Here is a 22,082-nt window from a genome sequence, read left to right as displayed (position 1 = left end):
ATTTAAAGGTAGACTGTGTTGCAATATAGCAGTGGTTCTCCCTGAAATGACTGACAGACTGCCTTCTAATGCTCAGCTTGTTTAAGTTCTTTATGTGTGCTGCAGTGTGGCAGTCAGAAACACATTGGAAGTTAGATAACAATGCCTCCAACCTGCCACACCAGCAAGTCCATTGTGATTTATATTGTACAAAACTGAGGGGCTGGATATAAGTTACATGTAAATAGGACCAACTGCCTTTAAAGAGATAAATTTGGGTTAAGATTTTTAGATTTCTATCATATTTATATTTGTTTTAATTAATTTATATAGTTTTATGTGTTTCAGCTAAATTTACATTTCAAGATTCAAGATTCCAAGTACATTTATCATCAAGGAATATATAAATTATACAACCTTGAGATTTGTCTGTTCACAGGCAGCCACAAAGTAAGAAACCTGAAAGAAACCAATTAAAAAAAAGGCCAGCACCCAATGCACAGAGAAATCATGCAAACAAAGGAAGCGAGCAACAGCATTCCGAAACAAATTGAGTCCTTAGATCCGAATTCCTGGAGTAGGCCCAAGTCTTGGTCTCAGTTCATCATATTAGCGGGGCAAATCGCCATGAAGCTGGCAGACATGAAGCACAGCAGCCAGCGCAGTGTCACAGTCTCAGCATCATGATGTTTCAGATGTGATCGAGGCAGAGGAATGAAAGGTGGGGGAGTAGCATTGCTTGTTAGGGAAAATATTACAGCAGTGCTCAGGCAGGACAGATTAGAGGGCTTGTCTACTGAGTCCTTATGGGTGGAGCTGAGAAACAGGAAAGGTATGGCCACATTAGTGGGATTGTATTACAGACCACCCAATAGTCAACGAGAATTGGAAGAGCAAATCTGCAGAGAGATAGCAGGCAACTGCAGGAAACATAAAGTTGTGGTGGTAGGAGATTTTAATTTTCCATATATTGATTGGGACTCCCATACTGTTAGGGGTCTAGATGGTTTAGAGTTTGTAAAATGTGTTCAGGAAAGTTTTCTAAATCAATATATTAGAGGGACCAACTAGAGGGGATGCAATATTGGATCTCCTGTTAGGAAACAAGTTAGGACAGGTGACGGAAGTCTGTGTAGGAGAGCACTTTGGTTCTAGTGATCATAACACCATTAGTTTCAACTTGATCGTGGACAAGGATAGATCTGGTCCTAGGGTTGAGGTTCTTAACTGGAAGAAGGCCAAATTTGAAGAAATGAGAAAGGATCTAAAAAGCGTGGATTGGGATAGGTTATTCTCTGGCAAGGATGTGATCGGTAGGTGGGAAGCCTTCAAAGGAGAAATTTTGAGAGTGCAGAATTTGCATGTTCCTGTCAGGATTAAAAGCAAAGTGAATAGGAATAAGGAACTTTGGTTCTCAAGGGATATTGCAACTCTGATAAAGAAGACGAGGGAGTTGTATGACATGTATAGGAAGCAGGGAGTAAATAAGGTGCTTGAGGAGTATAAGAAGTGCAAGAAAATACTTAAGGAAGAAATCAGGAGGGCTAAAAGAAGACATGAGGTTGCCTTGGCAGTCAAAGTGAAGGATAATCCAAAGAGCTTTTACAGGTATATTAAGAGCAAAAGGATTGTAAGGGATAAAATTGGTCCTCTTGAAGATCAGAGTGGTCAGCTATGTGCAGAACCAAAGGAAATGGGGGAGATCTTAAATAGGTTTTTTGCGTCTGTATTTACTAAGGAAACTGGCATGAAGTCTATGGAATTAAGAGAAACAAGTAGTGAGATCATGGAAACTGTACAGATTGAAAAGGAGGAGGTCCTTGCTGTCTTGAGGAAAATTAAAGTGGATAAATCCCAGGGACCTGACAGGGTATTCCCTCGGACCTTGAAGGAGACTAGTGTTGAAATTGCAGGGGCCCTGGCAGAAATATTTAAAATGTCGCTGTCTACAGGTGAGGTGCCGGAGGATTGGAGAGTGGCTCATGTTGTTCCGTTGTTTAAAAAAGGATCGAAAAGTAATCCGGGAAATTATAGGCCAGTAAGTTTAAAGTCGGTAGTAGGTAAGTTATTGGAGGGAGTACTAAGAGACAGAATCTACAAGCATTTGGATAGACAGGGACTTATTAGGGAGAATCAACATGGCTTTGTGTGTGGTAGGTCATGTTTGACCAATCTATTGGAGTTTTTCGAGGAGGTTACCAGGAAAGTGGATGAAGGGAAGGCAGTGGATATTGTCTACATGGACTACAGTAAGGCCTTTGACAAGGTCCTGCATGGGAGGTTAGGAAAATTCAGTTGCTAGGTATACATGGAGAGGTGGTAAATTGGATTAGACATTGGCTCAATGGAAGAAGCCAAAGAGTGGTAGTAGAGAATTGCTTCTCCGAGTGGAGGCCTGTGACTAGTGGTGTGCCACAGGGATCAGTGCTGGGTCCATTGTTATTTGTCATCTATTTCAATGATCTGGATGATAATGTGGTAAATTGGATCAGCAAATTTGCTGATGATACAAAGATTGGAGGTGTAGTAGACAGTGAGGAAGGTTTTCAGAGGGACCAGCTGGAAAAATGGGCTGAAAAATGGCAGATGGAGTTTAATACAGACAAGTGTGAGGTATTGCACATTGGAAGGACAAACCAAGGTAGAACATACAAGGTTAATGGTAAGGCACTGAGGAGTGCAGTGGAACAGAGGGATCTGGGAATACAGATACAAAATTCCCTAAAAGTGTCATCACAGGTAGATAGGGTCGTAAAGAGAGCTTTTGGTACATTGGCTTTTATTAATCAAAGTATTAAGTATAAGAGCTGGAATGTTATGATGAGGTTGTATAAGGCATTGGTGAGGCCGAATCTGGAGTATTGTGTTCAGTTTTGGTCACCAAATTACAGGAAGGATATAAATAAGGTTGAAAGAGTGCAGAGAAGGTTTACAAAGATGTTGCCGGGACTTGAGAAACTAAGTTACAGAGAAAGGTTGAATAGGTTAGGACTTTATTCCCTGGAGCGTAGAAGAATGAGGGGAGATTTGATAGAGGTATATAAAATTATGATGGGTATAGATAAAGTGAATGCAAGCAGGCTTTTTCCACTGAGGCAAGGGGAGAAAAAAACCAGAGGACATGGGTTAAGGGTGAGGGGGGAAAAGTTTAAAGGGAACATGGGGGGGCGTTTCTTCACACAGAGAGTGGTGGGAGTATGGAATGAGCTGCCAGACGAGGTGGTAACTGCAGGTTCTTTTTTAACATTTAAGAATAAATTGGACAGATACATGGATGGGAGGTGTATTGAGGGATATGGTCCATGTGCAGGTCAGTGGGACTAAGCAGAAAATGGTTCGGCACAGCCAAGAAGGGCCAAAAGGCCTGTTTCTGTGCTGTAGTTTCTATGGTTCTATGGTTCATGACATGTCTAACTTTACTGGAGGGCTGTGGAGAACAGCTCTCCAATATTGGTATGCAGCCTGGTATAGGCCCTTCTGGTCCTTCGAGCCATGCCACCTACTAACCCTCGATTTAACCCTAGCCTAATCAAGGGACAATTTACAATGACCAATTAACCTACCAACCAGGATGCCTTTGGACTGTGGGGGGAAATTGGAGGCTCCCAGAGAAAACTCACAAAGTCACAGGGATAAAATACATGCTCCCTACAGGCAGCTGTGAGAATTGAACCCAGTTTGCTGGAACTGCAAAACGTTGTGCCGTCCCATATGGTGGACATCAAAGGGTTTCTAAAGGTTAGTATTGCTGTAGAGATTGTGTGCATGTTGGAATCAGAGAACAAGCATGGGTTTTGTTAAATTGACCACTTTTGCCTTGCTCTGCTCAGGCCTTGCCAGGAATACTGTTTAAGAGACATTAGTAAACTGATAATTTGGTTTGTTATTGTCATAGGTACCGAGGTACAAATCAATTTATTACAGCAGTACATTGAGGTGTACAAGATGAACAACAAAAGACTGCGGAATAAAGAGTTTCAGAAAACATGCAGTGCTGGTAGACATGATGCAAGGCAATGGTGTAGTAGATTGTGAAATCAAGGGCCCACCTTATCATATTAGAAATACATTCAATAGTCTTACAGTAAGAGGTGAAATGGAAGCTCTCTTTGAACCGAGTGGTATATGCTTTCAGGCTTCTACCCAACTGGAGCGGGGAGAAGAGAGAATGTCTTGGGTAGGTGAGACCTTTGATAATACTGACCGTTTTACCAAGGCAGTGTGACATGTAGGCAGAGTCCATGGAAGGGTGGCTGAGCTGTGATGTACTGATCTGTGTCTGCTAGTTTCTTGTGGTCAGGTACAGAGCAGCTGCCATACCAAGCCATAGTGCATTGATAAAGATTGGTGAGGATCAAACGGAGCATGGCAAATTTCTCTAGCCTTCTGAGGTCGGAAGAGCTGCTGGAGCATTTTCTTGTCCATGGTGTCTATGTGGTTGGACCAGGACAGGTCATTGGTGATAACCACTCCTCGGAGCTTGAAATTCTCAACCTTCTCAACCTCAGCAACATTGATGTCGACAGAAACATGTAAGGTCCCTCTCCTGAAATCAATGGTCAATGATCAGCTCTTTAGTTTTGCTGATTTTGAGGGAAAGGTAGTTGCAATGACGCCATTTCCTTCCTGTACTCTGATTCATCATTATTTGAAATATGGCCCACTATGGTTGTACCATCTAGCACATGAGAATAATTGTGTTGGAGATGGTGCTGTCTACTCTTATTGATGTGGTCTGTTGGTCAGGAAGTCAGCGATCCAGTTGTAAAGGAGGTGTTGAGTCACAGGTTTAGGATTTCGAAGATGAGTTTGCTTGGAATTATAGTATTGAAGGCAGAGCTGTAGTCAATAAACAACAGTCTATTATCGATGTCTTTACTGTCCAGGGATGAGGGAGCTGGCGTAGATTTGTTTTGGCCGCAGGTAAATTGCAGAGGGGATTGAGGTCGCCTGGGAGCCTGGAGGTTTTGTATTCCATGACCAGCCTCTCAACTTACTTTGCAAAGGTGGATGTTGGAGCCACCAGATGGCTCTCATTATACATTACCGGGATAATGACCTTGTAAAGCAGGTGGGAACATCAGATTAAAGTAAGAAGAGGAAGTAGATGCCTACAAATACCCCCAACATCTATACAGGATCTAAGGCCATAATACATAGGAACAGAATTAGGCCACTCAGCCCATTGAATCTGTTTTGCCATTCCATCATGGCTGATCCCAGATCCTACTCAACCCCAAACACCTGCTTTCTCGCCATATCCTTTGATGTCCTGACCAATCAGGAAACTATCAACTTCCGCTTCAGATATACCCACAGACTTGGCCTGCACCGTAGTTTCACTACTCTCTGGCTAAAAAAAATTCTCTTTACCTCTACACGAGGAATTCTGCAGATGCTGGAAATTCAAGCAACACACATCAAAGTTGCTAGTGAACGCAGCAGGCCAGGCAGCATCTCTAGGAATAGGTACAGTTGACGTTTCGGGCCGAGACCCTTCATTAGGACTAACTGAAGGAAGACTAGCTCCTCTTTACCTCTGTTCTAAAAGGTCGCCCCTCAATTTTGAGGCTGTGTCCTTTGAATCACATCCACATTATCTTGTCCTTTCAACATTCACTAGGTTTCAATGAGATTCTCACACATTCCTCTAAATTCCAGTGAGTACAGGCCCAAAGCTGCCAAAGGTTCCTCATATGTAATTCCCAGAATCATCCTCGTGAACATCCTCTGGACCCTCACCAATGACAGCACATCCTTTCGGAGATATGGGGCCCAAAACTGTTGATAATACTCCCAAGTGCGGCCTGACTAGTGTCTTATAAAGCCTCAGCACTATCTCCTTGCTTGCATATTCTATTTCCCTTGAAATAAACGCCAACTTTGCATTTGCCTTCTTTACCACAGACACAATCTGTAAATTAACCTTCTGGGAGTCTTGCACGAGGATTCCTAAGTCCCTCTGCCCCTCTGATGTTTGAACCTTCTCTCCATTTAGCTAATAGTCTGTACTATTGTTCCTTTTACAAAAAATGAATTATCATACATTTCCCAACACTGCATTCCATCTGCCACTTTTTTGCCATTCTTCCAATTTGCCTTAGTCCTACTGCAATCACATTGCTTCCTCAGCACTACCTACCCCTCCGCCCATCTTTGTATCATCCGCAAACCTTGCCATAAACCCATCAGTTCCATTATCCAAATCATTGACAAACAATCTGAAAAGCAGTGGTCCCAATACTGACCCCTGAGGAACACCACTAGTCACTGGCAGCCAACCAGAAAAAGCCCCTTTTATTCCCACTTGTTGCCGCCTGCCTGTCAGCCATTCCGCTATCCATGCAAATATCTTTCCTGTAACGCCATAGGATTTTGTCTTGGACACTGTCACGGATACCATCGGGGCTAGTTGCTTTCCTGGACTCAATTTCCTGAAGTCTGATCTTCCATCTGCAGTGTGTGGTGAGGTGCATTGAAGACTATGGTGAAGTTCTGTTCAAAGCTTTTATGGAATATGTGAAGCTTATCGGGAAGGGATGTGCTGTTGTTGGTGATGCTGACTATGTTTTGTAGCTGACAGTTCTTGCATCTGATATTACAGCCACTGGCTCACTTCTGTGTCAGGACATGCTGAGCATGGAGACTGACACTGCGGTATTCACAGGAGTACGCACCATGCTACTTTGCCACCAGCCCTCATTTAGATACCATGTGCACAGACTATTTACTCAGCTAAGCTCACTGAATACTTTTCTATCCAATACAGTTATAAAATTGTTACTTTCAATTTTGTGTTAACATCTTTGCCTCTGATTTTTAAAAAAATTGCAACTTCAGTCCATCAAAGCAGTGTTGCTGGTGAGGAAGTCATAGTCATAGTCATACTTTATTGATCGCTGGGGAAATTGAACAGTGATGGGAAAACCAGTATGGCTTCTTTAGTTGCTGCATCCACTCTGTGACGAGCTGTTAAAACGAGCTCTAGTGAGTACCAAGAAGAAGGAATTGCAGTAATGAAGTTGTTGGTGTCTGAGCCGACTGTTTGTCACTCTCAAGGTTCTGCGACTGTTAGACTGATGGAGGAAAACTGGTGATGGAAAGAGCAAACTAGTTCTCTTAACATTTGGGACCTTAAGGTTCATGAGGGCATTGCTGTGCTGTTGGAAAGCGTTATCTGCAGTTGTCTGTGGTGGGAGTGTACATTATACTTGCACTCCAGTCCTTGCTAGGAATATTGAATAATTGCTAGTCTGAAGCTGTAACTAACATGTAATGTTTAGCGTTTGGGGCTGTGAAGAGGTGGGGGGGGAGGGGGGTGGAAGGGCAGTGTGAAGTCCTGGCATGTAAACCTGTGGTAGAAAATCATCGAAAGCTGCAGATACTGCAGAAATTGGCTGCCTGCCAGGTCACGCTCCATCAGTATCATCTGAAAGATGGATAATTCCTTTCCCTTAAGGAAATCAGATAATTGGAAAAATCTGGACTGATTTCCATTTCACCAGATTAACTGGGCATTTAACAGCTCCAAATGTAGAGGTGTTGCAGATAAACTGCTGTGGGCGTGCTGGTGATGGGGTGGGAGTTACTGGAACTGCCGTGGGGGTTGGGGCTCTGCATTACCTTGACTGTCGAGGAAGTCCGGAAAATCTACAGTTGGAATGGCCTGAATTTCCAGGCATATAAAGTCTGGTAGAAGGAAATTCAGTGTGTCTCAGAGATGGATTTGTTTGTAATGTACATTACTAATCACAGAGTGATGCAGCATTTTTGAATATGCACCTCTGTGGATATAATCCCCTTCTCTTTTAATGCAGTTTTTTTAGAATTAAGATTCTTCCTAGATATTCTTTGCCTTCTGTCACCCCTCACCCTCAACAAATAACAGAGTAGGTTTTTGCAAATAAAACGACGGAGGCATTTTATGTTTAAGAATCTCTGTAACCATTCATTTATTGTACTACAAACAAAGTGAGGTAAAAGTACTTCATGTAATATGTCATCACATCTGACCAGCCTCGTAAACTGAACTCCAGTTCAATGTTGGTGGTTGTGAATTCTGTACATTTCCACTAATTACCTTAACCTACACAGGACCCCCACCCCCCAGAATTCACTAAAACTGGCATTGTCAGCCTGCCAGAGCTCAGACAAGCTTCCTAGTTCAGGTCGTATGTTCCATGGGTAGAGGAACAACAGACGGTGATTCACCCAGAGGTGTGTTGACACACTCATGGTCACATCGTCACACCAGGGGCATGATAGTGGAATCCTCCAAATCTCGGTAAGCTGGTTTAAGGCAATTTACCAAAACACATTCAGGTTTACCCCTCTCATCTGTGATAAATGCCTTTTCTCTTCATTCCAGAACACGGAACAGGCCATTGCAAGGGGGCCCAAGGGGGTGTTGATGTGTGTCATGGTGGCTGAAAACAAACGAGGTGGAATGTAGGTCAACAGGAACCCAAGAGCGCTGTACGCCATGATGGGAGGTAGGAATAGGTGCAAAGGGATTGAATTTACAGAGGAGGGTGGAACGCTGTTGAGAGGCCGAGCAAGCAGTCTGGAATAAAATCATCTGGCCCTCGTACCAGCTGCCTGTATACCAACTCAGCTGCGGAGTTGTTCTGAGCCCCAGCAGGAGGCATGGGGAACGATCATGCCGTCACTCATCAGTCGGGGAAGCCCTCAGCAGCTTTTAAGGAACGGTGAAACCGCTCACATAGGCCATTGGACTGTAGGTGATACGGAGTGGTGTGATGTAGCCTAATACCAAGGTTCTGGGCCATCATAGCCCAGAGGTCTGATGTGAACTGGGGGTCTGAGGTCAGAGGAAATACCAGATAGGCTGCCAAACCGAGCAACCTAGGTGCTAATGAATGCTCAAGCCATGTCTGTGGCCGTCGTCGATGCCTCTGACCACTTGTTAGTATGGTCCACCATGGTGAGGAGGTACGTGAAACTGTGGTGGGGGGAGGGGAAGAGGATCAACAAGGTCCACATTGACATGGTCATACTGTCGTTCAGGGACCTCAAAAGATGGCAAGGGTGCCTGGACATGATGGTTAATTTTTGCCCGCTGGTATTCCACACAAACTGCAGTCCAATCACATGCTTTCTGGTCTGGAATGGAGTTGTATGGAGTCAAAATCAGTCTGTCTCCAGTTTGCAGGCACTATGGGGCAAGGGTGACCTGTTGAGACGTTGCACTGGAGAGAAGCCCCAGCTTCCCTGAATTTAATGTCAGCCAGCCACAGGCCCATGACTGCTGTTCAGTAAGCCTGGGCCACTGGGCCAGCAGCCTTCCCCTTGATATATTGTATATCCGTTGTGAACTCGGACATGTAGGCCAGATGGTGTGCTGCCATGCAGACTAAGGGTCTGATATTTTGGCCATCGTGTGCATGACAGCTTTGTGGTCAACGAACACTGTGAAAAAAATGAAAATGGCAGACAGCCAGATAGAGACCGAGAAGCTCACTGTCAAACGAGCTGTACTTCTTTTTGGGAGAACGGAACTGACGGCTGAAGAAGGCGAGCGGCTACGACTTACCTCACACCAACTGCTCATGCACAGCACCCACAGCACAGTCAGTAGTAATGGATATGGATGCATCGGGACGTGGGTGAGGCAGTAGGGTTGCGTTAGAAAGAGATCGTTTGACATGTCCAAAAATGATGGATAAGGTGATAAAGATGTGATAACAGCACATTTGGAAAGCGGTGAAATCATCGGACAAAGTCAGCATGGATTTGTGAAAGGAAAATCATGTCTGACGAACCTCATAGAATTTTTTGAGGATGTAACTAGTAGAGTGGATAGGGGAGAACCAGTGGATGTGGTATATTTGGATTTTCAAAAGGCTTTTGACAAGGTCCCACACAGGAGATTAGTGTGCAAACTTAAAGCACATGGTATTGGGGGTAAGGTATTGATGTGGATAGAGAATTGGATGGCAGACAGGAAGCAAAGAGTGGGAATAAACGGGACCTTTTCAGAATGGCAGGCAGTGACTAGTGGGGTACCGCAAGGCTCAGTGCTGGGACCCCAGTTGTTTACAATTTATATTAATGACTTAGATGAGGGAATTAAATGCAGCATCTCCAAGTTTGCAAATGGCACGAAGCTGGTTGGCAGTGTTAGCTGTGAGGAGGATGCTAAGAGGATGCAGGGTGACTTGGATAGGTTAGGTGAGTGGGCAAATTCATGGCAGATGCAGTTTAATGTGGATAAATGTGAGGTTATCCACTTTGGTGGCAAAAATAGGAAAACAGATTATTATCTGAATGGTGGCCGATTAGGAAAAGGGGAGGTGCATCGAGACCTGGGTGTCATTATACACTAGTTATTGAAAGTGGGCATGCAGGTACAGCAGGCGGTGAAAAAGACGAATGGTATGCTGACATTCATAGCAAGAGGATTCGAGTACAGGAGCAGGGAGGTACTACTGCAGTTGTACAAGACCTTGGTGAGATCACACCTGGAGTATTGTGTGCAGTTTTGGTCCCCTAATCTGAGGAAAGACATTCTTGCCATAGATGGAGTGCAAAGTAGGTTCACCAGATTGATTCCTGGGATGGCACGACTTTCATATGATGAAAGACTGGATCGACTAGGCTTATACTCATTGGAATTTAGAAGATTGAGGGGGCATCTTATTGAAACGTATAAAATCCTAAAGGGATTGAACAGGCTAGATGCAGGAAGATTGTTCCCAATGTTGGGGAAGTCCAGAACGAGGGGTGACAGTTTGAGGATAAAGGGGAAGCCTTTTAGGACCGAGATTAGGAAAAACTTCTTCACACAGAGAGTGGTGAATCTGTGGAATTCTCTGCCACAGGAAACAATTGAGGCCAGTTCATTGTCTATATTTAAGAGGGAGTTAGATATGGCCCTTGTGGCTAAAGGGATCAGGGGGTATGGAGGGAAGGCTGGTACAGGGTTCTGGGTTGGATGATCAGCCATGATCGTACTGAATGGCGTTGTAGGCTCAAAGGGCCGAATGGCCTACTCCTGCACCTATTTTCTGTGTTTCTATGTCTGCTGACCAGTCAAGCACATGACTAGAGTTATTGCCTTTAAGTGCACAGCACAGGGGAAACATAAATTCAGCATCTTATGGAATGAAGCAGTGATAGAAATTCACCATACCTCAAAACTCCTGTAGTTCTTTAGTAGTGCAGTGCGGAGGGAAAACCTTAATAGCAGCTACTTTTGACGTGAAGGGTTTTGTACCTTCTGTGGAGATGCAATGACCGAGAAAGTCAATGGTTGACAACTCAAACTGGGATTTAACAGGGTAAAATTTAATCACTCTGAGCACCGGTGCCCCACAAGGCTGTGTACTCAGCCCCCTGCTGTACTCACTGTACACCCATGAATGTACAGCCAAGTTTCCATCAAACTCAATATATAAGTTTGCTGATGACACGACAATTGTAGGCCATTTCTCGGGTAATGATGAGTTTGAGTACAGAGAGGAAATTAAGAACCTGGTGGCATGGTGTGAAGACAATAACCTATCCCTCAACGTCAGCAAGACGAAGGAATTAGTTGTTGACTTCAGAAGGAGTAGCGGACCGCACTACCCAATTTACATCGGTGGTGCACAAGTGGAACAGGTCAAAAGCTTTAAGTTCCTTGGGGTCAATATCACAAATGACCTGACTTGGTCCAACCAAGCAGAGTTCACTGCCAAGAAGGCCCACCAGCGCCTTTACTTCCTGAGAAAACTAAAGAAACTTGGCCTGTCCCTTAAAACCCTCACTGATTTTTATAGATGCACTGTAGAAAGCATTCTTCTGGGGTGCATCACAACCTGGTATGGAAGTTGTTCTGTCCAAGACCGAAAGAAGCTGCAGAAGATCGTGAACACGGCGCAGCACATCACACAAACCAATCTTCCGTCCTCGGACTCACTTTACACAGCACGCTGTCGGAGCAGTGCTGCCAGGATAATCAAGGACATGACCCACCCAGCCAACACACTTTTCGCCCCTCTTCCTTCTGGGAGAAGGCTCAGGAGCTTGAAGACTCGTATGGCCAGATTTGGGAACAGCTTCTTTCCAACTGTGATAAGACTGCTGAACGGATCCTGACCCAGATCTGGGCCATACCCTCCAAATATCCGGACCTGCCTCTCGTTTTTTTGCACTACCTTACTTTCCATTTTTCTATTTTCTATTTATGATTTATAATTTAAATTTTTAATATTTACTAATTTTTACTCTTTTTAATATTTAATATTTGCAATCCAGGGAGCGGGAAGCGCAGAATCAGATATCGCTGTGATGATTGTATGTTCTAGTATCAATTGTTTGGCGACAATGAAGTATAAAGTATAAAGCAATAATGAACTCATGTTGGCTTAAGCGGTTGACAAGTGTGTGGAGGTGAGATATATGTTCGGATTTGGATGCACTGGAGACAAATGTGTCATCCAGGTAAACAAAAAGAAAATCTAAGTCTTTTAATACAGAGTCCATCACCTGTTGGAGAGTCTGTGCTGCATTTTTCAACCAAATGTCATGCGCAGAAGCTCAAAGAGGCCAAACGGGGGTTATCACAGCTGTTTTGGGAATGTCCTCTGAGCACCTAATAATAACCCCTTGGTAGATCGACTTCGGAAAAAAATTAAGTTTCCCTCTAAAAGTGCAGAAAAGTCGTAGACGTGGGGGACAGGGTAACAATCAGGGGTGTGGCCTTGTTAAGGTGTTGGTAATCACCACATGGGTGGGCGACAACCACCAATGGACTTAGGGACCACATGGAGGTGTGAAGCCCAGGGACTGTTCGGCCACTGTGCAATGCCAAGTCTTTCCATGTTGACAAACTCAACCTTCGTGGTTGCCACTTTTCTGGGTCCAGCCTACGCGCATGGGCATGGACTGGTGGGCCGGTGGGCCAGTAGTGGGAACGTGGTGCTCGGCCCCACGTTTTGTGACTCCAGTGGAGAATGTGGGCTGGTGAGGTTTGAGAATTTACCCAGCAGTTGAGTAAACTCATTTGGTGGTATATGTGCAGAGTTGTTGTGGGGAACTTACTGGGGGAGCAGGGTAACGATCCAAAGTCCTTGACATCCACAAGCCAGCAGTTCTTAAGATCGACTAACAGACCTTGGGCACACAGGAAATCTATATGAGTAGAGATCTCGCCACGTTAGCCCCGGAATAAATTCCTATTTGTAACATCGCCCACTGAAGCAGAACGTCACCCGTCGTGTACTGTAGGTCTGGAGCCTGCTGCTGTTGGCAGCCTCCAGTGAGGTTTCATCACTCTCTGCCTTCTCAGCAATAGACAATGCTGGCACCACACTCTCTTGAGCACCTGTGTTACACGGGAAGTGTCACCCTGAAAGGGTGTCTGTAATGCACAGTAGACGACCTTGGCAGCTGGAACACATGGTGTTCACAGACTTCTGATGTCCTGATGTGCTGGCAGTGTCGAAGCTGCAAGGCAGTTGGCACTTCCTAGTGTTTGTACCTAAGCAAGCATGGTAAAATCATAGACCTGTCATTGTCTGTTTCACAGATGCATGAGTCCTTAAGTTAGAGGCCTTGCTGAGCAGGCTTATTGAAGCAGGGAAAGGAGGAGGAATGACGTACCGCTGCCTAGCTGAGTGTAGACATCAGCCATTTTAGTAATCTCCTTATCTCTTCATGGCCGCATTAGTGAGGGCGATGCGAACTTGATCAGACAATTGCTGCATGAAGGTTTCTTTAAAAATAAAACAGGGATGGTGATTTCCCAGGAGGCAGCATGTGGGCCATTATTTCCGATGGCTTAGCATTGCCAAGGTCAGGCAAGAGAGCAACTTTTTGACACACTCCGTTAGTCCAAAAGTCTGTTAAAGGTGAGTTTTCAGCAATCGGTATTTATCGGGTTTTAAGTAGACTCGCCACTCTTGCAGCCATGAAGTTACTGAATGACGCTACCGCATAGTAGAATTTGGTGATTTCTCAGCTTGTACAAACAAACCAAGAAACTCTGGCAGTTTCAAAGCAACCATTTAGGCCAGCAGGTTCAATAACTCTGGAATCGTCCTAGAACATTGGGTCACAAATGTAGGTTTTCACAAATAAAGCGGCAGAGGCATTTTTTGTTTTGGAAAATCTGTAATAATTCATTTATTGTTCTAGAAACACGAACACAAAGCGCAGTAAATGTACTTTACGTATTTATGTCATCACGTCTGACCAGCCTCTTAAAAAGAACCCCGACTCAATGATAGTGGCTGTGAATTAAGTACTTTTCCAGCAATTACATTAACCCGACAACAGGTCTAAGCTATAATAGACAATAGACAATAGGTGCAGGAGTAGGCCATTCGTCCCTTCGAGCCAGCACCGCCATTCACTGTGATCATGGCTGATCATCCACAATCAGTACCCCGTTCCTGCCTTCTCCCCATATCCCTTGACTCCGCTATCATTAAGAGCTCTATCTAACTCTTTCTTGAAAGCATCCAGAGAATTGGCCTCCACTGCCTCCTGAGGCAGAGCATTGCACAGATCCACAACTCACTGGGTGAAAAAGTTTTTCCTCAACTTCGTTCTAAATGGCCTACCCCTTATTCTTAAACTGTGGCCTCTGGTTCTGGACTCCTCCAACATCGGGAACATGTTTCCTGCCTCTAGCGTGTCCAATCCCTTAATAATCTTATATGTTTCAATCAGATTCCCTCTCATCCTTCTAAATTTCAGTGTATACAAGCCCAGTCGCTCCAATCTTTCAACATATGACAGTCCCACCATCCCGGGAATTAACCTCGTGAACCTCCGCTATACTCCCTCAATAGCAAGAATGTCCTTCCTCAAATTTGGAGACCAAAACTGTACACAGTACTCCAGGTGTGGTCTCACCAGAGCCCAGTACAACTGCAGGAGGACCTCTTTGCTCCCATACTCAACTCCCCTTGTTACGAAGGCCAACATGCCATTAGCTTTCTTCACTGCCTGCTGTACCTGCATGCTAGCTTTCAGTGACTAATGAACAAGGACACCAAGATCTGGTTGTATTTCCCCTTTTCCTAACTTGACACCATTCAAATAATAATCTGTGTTCCTGTTCTCACCACCAAAGTGGATAACCTCACATTTATCCACATTAAACTGCACCTGCCATGCATCTGCCCATTCACCCAACCTGTCCAAGTCATCCTGCATTATCTCAACATCCTCCGCACATTTCACACTGCCACCCAGCTTTGTGTCATCTGCAAATTTGCTAATGTTACTTTTAACCCCTTCATCTAAATCATTAATGTATATTGTAAATAGCTGCGGTCCCAGCATTGAGCCTTGCGGTACCCCACTAGTCACCGCCTGCTATTCTGAAAGAGACCCGTTAATCCCTACTTTTTGTTTCCAGTCTGCCAACCAATTTACAATCCATGTCAGTACCCTACCCCCAATATCATCTGCTCTAATTTTGCCCACTAATTTCCTATGTGGGACCTTATCAAAGGCTTTCTGAAAGTCCAGGTACACTACATCTACTGGCTGTCCCTTGTCCATTTTCATAGTTACATCCTCAAAAAATTCCAGAAGATTAGTCAAGCATGATTTCCCCTTCATAAATCCATGCTGACTGGGACCGATCCTGTTACTATAGTGAGCATAAAAGTGCTCTTACCAAACAGGTTCAACAGACCCAGCTCTATCCTCACTGATTACTGTAGTTACCTAGTACTACATTTCCCCATAGCCCAGAAACAGTCACAAAATGGCCTCAACCCTTGCAGTGTAGTTCTATTTGAACAAGAAATCAAAACACGGAATGCTACAAATTCTCAGCAGAAAATATGAGATTACCTTGATGACTTTTCTAAGTTCAAAATACATATATGTCACCATATGCAACCCTGCAACTCTTATTCATTTTCGTGTGGGCATACTCAATAAATCTGTAGAATAATAACCAAAACAGAAAGACCGCCCAACTTTAGCACTCAACTAGACTGCAACAGCAAACTGCAAATAAAAAAAGAAAGAAATAATGTATAAATAATACACCCTATCCTCGTTATATGCATCTACAGACAATGCGGATTCACAGTTATGCGAGGAACCTATTTCTACCAACTTCTCCTTATATGCGTCCAAAACTTACAGTTATGCAAGGAGCACTGCCTTCCCGCCAATACAAGTCATGTGCACACACCTCACAATCTCACTGTTGGGATGAGCAGCACTGCTTTCCCGCCAATACGTCAGGTGCGCGCGCCTCACAATCTCATTCCTACCAGTCTCGCATTGGTTTTGGCAACGTGTGGATGCGCGATCTTGTGCTATTAAACTTTTGTTGGTTTTACCTACGGTGCAGTAATTTTGTGCTTGAAATACTTAACTATGCCTCCTAAGCGTCCGATGTCATGTCCTGGGCCATCAGCCGAGCGTCAGAGAACTGCTTTAATACTTGAAAAAAAGTTGGAATATAAATAGCGCGGTAGCAGCTGAAGGTAACACAGCTCTGGGACGCTACTGCAGGGAACAGAATCTTGCCTTTAAAGTTCTTCTGTTGCTTGAAATGCGCTAGCCTATCCTAAACATTTGGACGGCATTCATCCTAACATAACAGTGCGTTTCCTGCCGCCTAACACAACATTGCTGATTCAACCACTCAACCCAAGGTGTAATCCACATTCAAGGCATACGTATTTTTTTTATGGCGAACTATCTCTCAGATGCTGCAAGCAACAGACGATTTTGAAAATCCCGGGAGTTTACCAACGGTGAGGGAATGATGGAAGTTGGAACACTTGGCATAAATGGTGATGGACATGGACCCAAGTTTAGAACGGAGTCAGCATTTCAGTCATTCCCTGCCGTCACCCCTTCTTCCCTACAGGCAAATTTATGCTGAAAAACAAAATGCTGCCAAGCAAACAACCCTCACCACTTTCTTCGAATCAGTGTCATCTGCTGCTGCCGGCAGTTCTAAGAGTTCTGTGAGTCTTCCTTCACGCCTTGCTGTGCTTGATATTACCCTGATGACCACAACCATCCACCTTATCTATGTAAAGCTGACCGACACCACAACAACCACTCATCTCCCGGAATGAACACACCTGCCACTGTTGGTGATTACTGTACACCCTAGGATGTTAACTTTCTATGATTTATTGCACTGAATATTACCTTAAATTGATGAAATATAGTACAAATGTTGTGGTACTGCTTTTGTGTTGCATTGGTATGAAAATGTGAATAAATTACAGATAAAACATATTTAGGGAGCCCTCTGGAACATATCCCTATTTTCTCCATTTAAATAATTATTCACATTATGCAATTTCAGATTATGCGATTTCACATTATGCATCGACTTTGAGGAACGCATCCACCGCACATAACGAGGATAGGGTGTAATAGAATAAATAAATAACAATGAATATTGGGAACATGAGATGAGGAGTCCTTGAAATTGCAAGTGAGGTTGAACAAAGTTATCCCCTTTGGTTCAAGAACCTAATGGTTGTGGGGTAATAACTGTTCCTGAACCTGGTAGTGTGAGTCCTGGGGCTGCTGTACCTTCTTCCTGATGGCAGCAGCAAAAAGAGAGCATGTCCTGGGTGGTGGGGGTCCCTGATGATGGATGCTGCTTTCCTACTACGGTGTTTCATGTAGATGTGCTCAATGCTTAAAGTTCATCAGAACGGATCAATTTTATTGGAATTTTGTCAGAGAAATTAGCAATCTGAAATCATATTGAGTCCTAAGGGCTATAATGTGCCTTATTAGGAGGTCAGATGCTGTTCCTCAAGTTTAGTTTGCACTATTGGAATTACCCACTGCACCACAGTTGGAGTAAGTGGAGGCCTCAGGCTGCAACTTGATAGATCCTTCCAATTTGAAAATGAACACTTGCCCTTTTACATGGGAAATCCTTGTTCCAGCTCAGTGTGTGTGGAATTCCTGCAAGAAATGACAGGACATGTCTTGACATCAGCAACCCTCTAGGTAAATGAACCAGAGAGTGACTCCTCTGCATCCCTTGGAATTGTGCACTGACTGTGCAGTGGGTAGAATGCTGGATGTAAGATTCTTCGCTTTTTTTTTCTTCCAACATCTTTCCCAGGAAAGGTCATACACAGGGTACTCACCAGAGGGAAGGTTGTTCTGTTATATGCCATTACTTTGATCCTTACAATTTATCCATGATAAGGACCTGTTCTTTGTGATTGTTGCAATAATAATTTGGCAGCTACTTTGGATCTGATACTGGTATGTTTTTTTCTCTCTTTTCCCTTTTTTGCAAAATCACCTGAGGAAAAGATCATTAACAGACTCTGAATTTAACAGAATCCTTTGTGAGGGGGAAGCTGTTTTTCAAATTTATCTTCAATGAGTAAATACAATCAATCTTATTAAAAGTTTTAATCTGCTAATCGCTTGCATATAGTAACCATATATAACCATAAAACAATTACAGCACGGAAACAGGCCATCTCGGCCCTTCTAGTCCATGCCGAACTCTTACTATCACCTAGTCCCACCAACTTGCACTGAGCCCATAACCCTCCATTCCTTTCCTGTCCATACAGCTCTTCAATTTAACTTTAAATGACAACATCAAACCTGCCTCAACCATTTCTGCTGGAAGCTCGTTCCACACAGCTACCACTCTCTGAGTAAAGAAGTTCCCCCTCATGTTACCCCTAAACTTTTGCCCTTTAACTCTCAACTCATGTCCTCTTATTTGAATCTCCCCCACTCTCAATGGAAAAAAAGCCTATCCAGGTCAACTCTATCTATCTCCCTCATAATTTTAAACACCTCTATCAAGTCCCCCCTCAACCTTCTACGCTCCAAAGAATAAAGACCCAACTTGTTCAACCTTTCTGTGTAACTTAGGAGATGAAACCCAGGTAACATCCTAGTAAATCTTCTCTGTACTCTCTCAAATTTGTTGACATCTTTCCGATAATTCAGTGACCAGAACTGTACACAATACTCCAAATTTGGCCTTACCAATGCCTTGTACAATTTCAACATTACATCCCAACTTCTTTACTCAATGCTCTGATTTACAAAGGCCAGCATACCAAGAACTTTCTTCACCACCCTATCCACATGAGATTCCACTTTCAGGGAACTATGCACCATTATTCCTAGATCCCTCTGTTCTACTGCATTCTTCAATGCCCTACCATTTACCATGTATGTCCTATTTTGATTTGTCCTACCAAAATGTAGCACCTCACATTTATCAGCATTAAATTCCATCTGCCATCTTTCAGCCCACTCTTCTAACTGGCCTAAATCTCTCTGCAAGCTTTGAAAACCTACTTCATTATCCACAACTCCACCTATCTTAGTGTCATCTGCTTACTTTCTCATCCAATTTACCACCCCATCATCCAGATCATTAATATATATGGCAGGTATTATAATTTCGAATTTGTTAACAAAGGAATTAGAATGAAGATAAGAAGATTTTGAGTTGTCAGGAGGAACTACTTAAAAGGACGGTGGAAACACATTCAGCATCAGATTGGATGTGTATTACAAAATATGAATGCAAGACTATGGGGAAAGAGTAAGGATGTGAGATTATACCAGGTAGCCCTTTTAAAGAACTAGCTCAAGCACAATATGCCATTCAGTCTTTGTGCTGTATCACTCTGTAAACCTGTTGGTATGTTGAATTACTTATTATCACTGGTGTTGCCACTGCATGTACCTTTGGTGTTAGCAGGAATAACTGGTCTGCTGGAATAGTGTTAGTGGATAAATTAGTGCAAGAAGCATTGTTAATTGTGCATGTTGGATTTAATGGCCAAATACAGATACAGCCAGGTTGTTTAAAAAAACAAGGAGATACGTTCCCAACCTCTAGTGTGGTGGATCTTATTAGAGCAGAGCAAGTCAGGACATTCAATGCTAGACTCCTCCAGTTTGAATCTGATTTGGTTGAAACTTGACCAAGATGGTGCTGGTGGACCAGGGTGATGTGCTATAGGCTACTTACAAAACCTCTAAAAATACTTCTTCTGAATTACTCTCACTGCAGTCTGCACCAGTAATTCCCCTTTAAGCAGCATACTTCTGAAGAGTCTTATTGAACTAGCGATTTTAGGATTTAGCAGACTTAACTCTCGAACATGCAGGTACGGTACCTTTAAATAGACAAAGATACATAGCCGTGGCCAACAGAGAGGAGGAGGGGAGGACTCCAGACCAGAATGAAATGCCAGGGACTGAAATGTCCTCTACCCAGCATCTTGTTACCAAATGTATTGTCACTAGAGAATAAGATTGAGGACTTCAGGTCAAAATTGCTTTATCGGAGAGAAATTACTGCATTCTTTGTTTCACAGAGATAAAAGGAAGGAGCCTGTGTTTTCTGATAAACTCTTTGCAGTGCTCGATGCAGCGGTCTTGTTGCACCCTTGTTCCCCCGACCTGGAACATCTGATGATTAGGTACTGACTATTCTACTGACCAAGAGGGTTCTCTTCTGTGATCCTGACTACAGTTCACATACCAGCAAAGGCAGATGTTAAGCAAGCACTTGTATTGAGTGCCTCGATTAGCAAACAGAAACGACCTATCTTGACACCTTTCAAATCATTGTCAGGGACTTCAGTCAGGCTTGTATGAAGAAATCTCTGCCCAGTCATCATCAACATAATTACCTGCAGCACCAGAGACACGAATACACTTGACCACTGTTACATTATGATTAGGAATGCCTACCGTTATGTGCCTAGACCACATTTCAGGAAATCTGACCACTTAGCCATCCTCTTCCTACCTGCATACGGGCAGAGGTTAAGGAGGAAGGCTCCAGAGATAAGGCTGGCAAAGAGGTAGTGGCAGGATACAGGGGAGCAACTATGGGATTGCTTCAAGTCAGTAGACTGGGCTGTACTCAAGGACTCATTGGAAGATCTGAACAAATACACCACGGTGATCACAGATTTTATAAAAACAGTCATGGATAAGTGTCTCCCCACAAAATCATTCAGAGTCTTCTCTACCTAGAAGTTCTGGGTGAACCATGAGATCCACAATCTGACGAGAGTCAGATCAGAGGCACTTAAGTCTGATGACACGAGTTCCGGGCACAGTCTCCATAAAGCTATTTCACGTGTGAAATGGCAATCCCGAACCAAGCTTGAATCACTGAAGGATGCTCAACAGCTATGGCAGGGCCTTGATGAAATCACCCAGTACAAAGTGACATAGCTGACAACAAGGCTTGGCTGCCTGATGAGCTCAATGCTGTTATTGTTCGCTTTGACCATCACCTTCAGCAACTCATAAAGCCTGCCGATGTTCCTGTGACTTTAGTCTCTGAGGCCAACACGTGAGCATCCTTCAGGAGTGTGAACCCACAGAAAGCATCGGGCCAGACGGGGTACTTGGCTGAGTACTAAAGACCTGTGCTGATTTGCTGATTATCTGGCTGGAGAATTCACCAATGTCTTTAACCTCTCGTCTTGGCAGTCTGCGGTATCCACTTGCTTCAAGCAGTCTTAAATTGTAGCAGACAACAGGAATTCTGCAGATGCTGGAAATTCAAGCAACACACATCAAAGTTGCTGGTGAACGCAGCAGGCCAGGCAGCATCCGTAGGAAGAGGTGCAGTCGACGTTTCAGGCCGAGACTCTTCGTTAGTCCTGACGAAGGGTCTCGGCCTGAAACATCGACTGCACCTCTTCCTACAGATGCTGCCTGGCCTGCTGCGTTCACCAGCAACTTTGATGTGTGTTGCTTAAATTGTAGCAGTACTTGAGAAGACCCAATGTTCACAGTTAATTAAAAAATTAGAGTTAGTACCAAGCTTACAGGTAAAAATCAATAATAGGTGGCAGGTCTAAAGATGGAACAAACCATAAACCATAGAAACTACAGCACAGAAACAGGCCTTTTGGCCCTTCCTGGCTGTGCCGAACCATTTTCTGCCTAGTCCCACTGACCTGCACATGGACCATATCCCTCCATACACCTCCCATCCATGTATCTGTACAATTTATTCTTAAATGTTAAAAAAGAACCCGCATTTACCACCTCGTCTGGCAGCTCATTCCATACTCCCACCACTCTCTGTGTGAAGAAGCCCCCATTAATGTTCCCTTTAAACTTTTCCCCCCTCA

General features: G+C 43.9%; 1 protein-coding gene across 4 annotated transcripts in view; it reads left to right on the top strand.

Moving 5' to 3' along the window:
• cxxc4 (CXXC finger 4) overlaps window positions 1–22,082 on the top strand; it is a 224,352-nt gene that overhangs the window by 22,839 nt on the left and 179,431 nt on the right. The window contains exon 2 of one of the 4 annotated variants that reach the window (XM_072281137.1): window positions 8,348–8,471. The exons of the other annotated variants lie outside the window; for them this stretch is intronic. Coding sequence (XP_072137238.1) covers window positions 8,348–8,431 — 84 coding nt within the window. The 3' untranslated portion in view covers window positions 8,432–8,471. The remainder of the gene's footprint in view (window positions 1–8,347; window positions 8,472–22,082) is intronic. 4 annotated transcript variants of the gene reach the window in all.

Source organism: Mobula birostris, chromosome 17, assembly GCF_030028105.1.
Source record: "Mobula birostris isolate sMobBir1 chromosome 17, sMobBir1.hap1, whole genome shotgun sequence".
Lineage (NCBI taxonomy): Eukaryota > Metazoa > Chordata > Chondrichthyes > Myliobatiformes > Myliobatidae > Mobula > Mobula birostris.
This window is presented reverse-complemented; position numbering and strand designations above follow the sequence as displayed.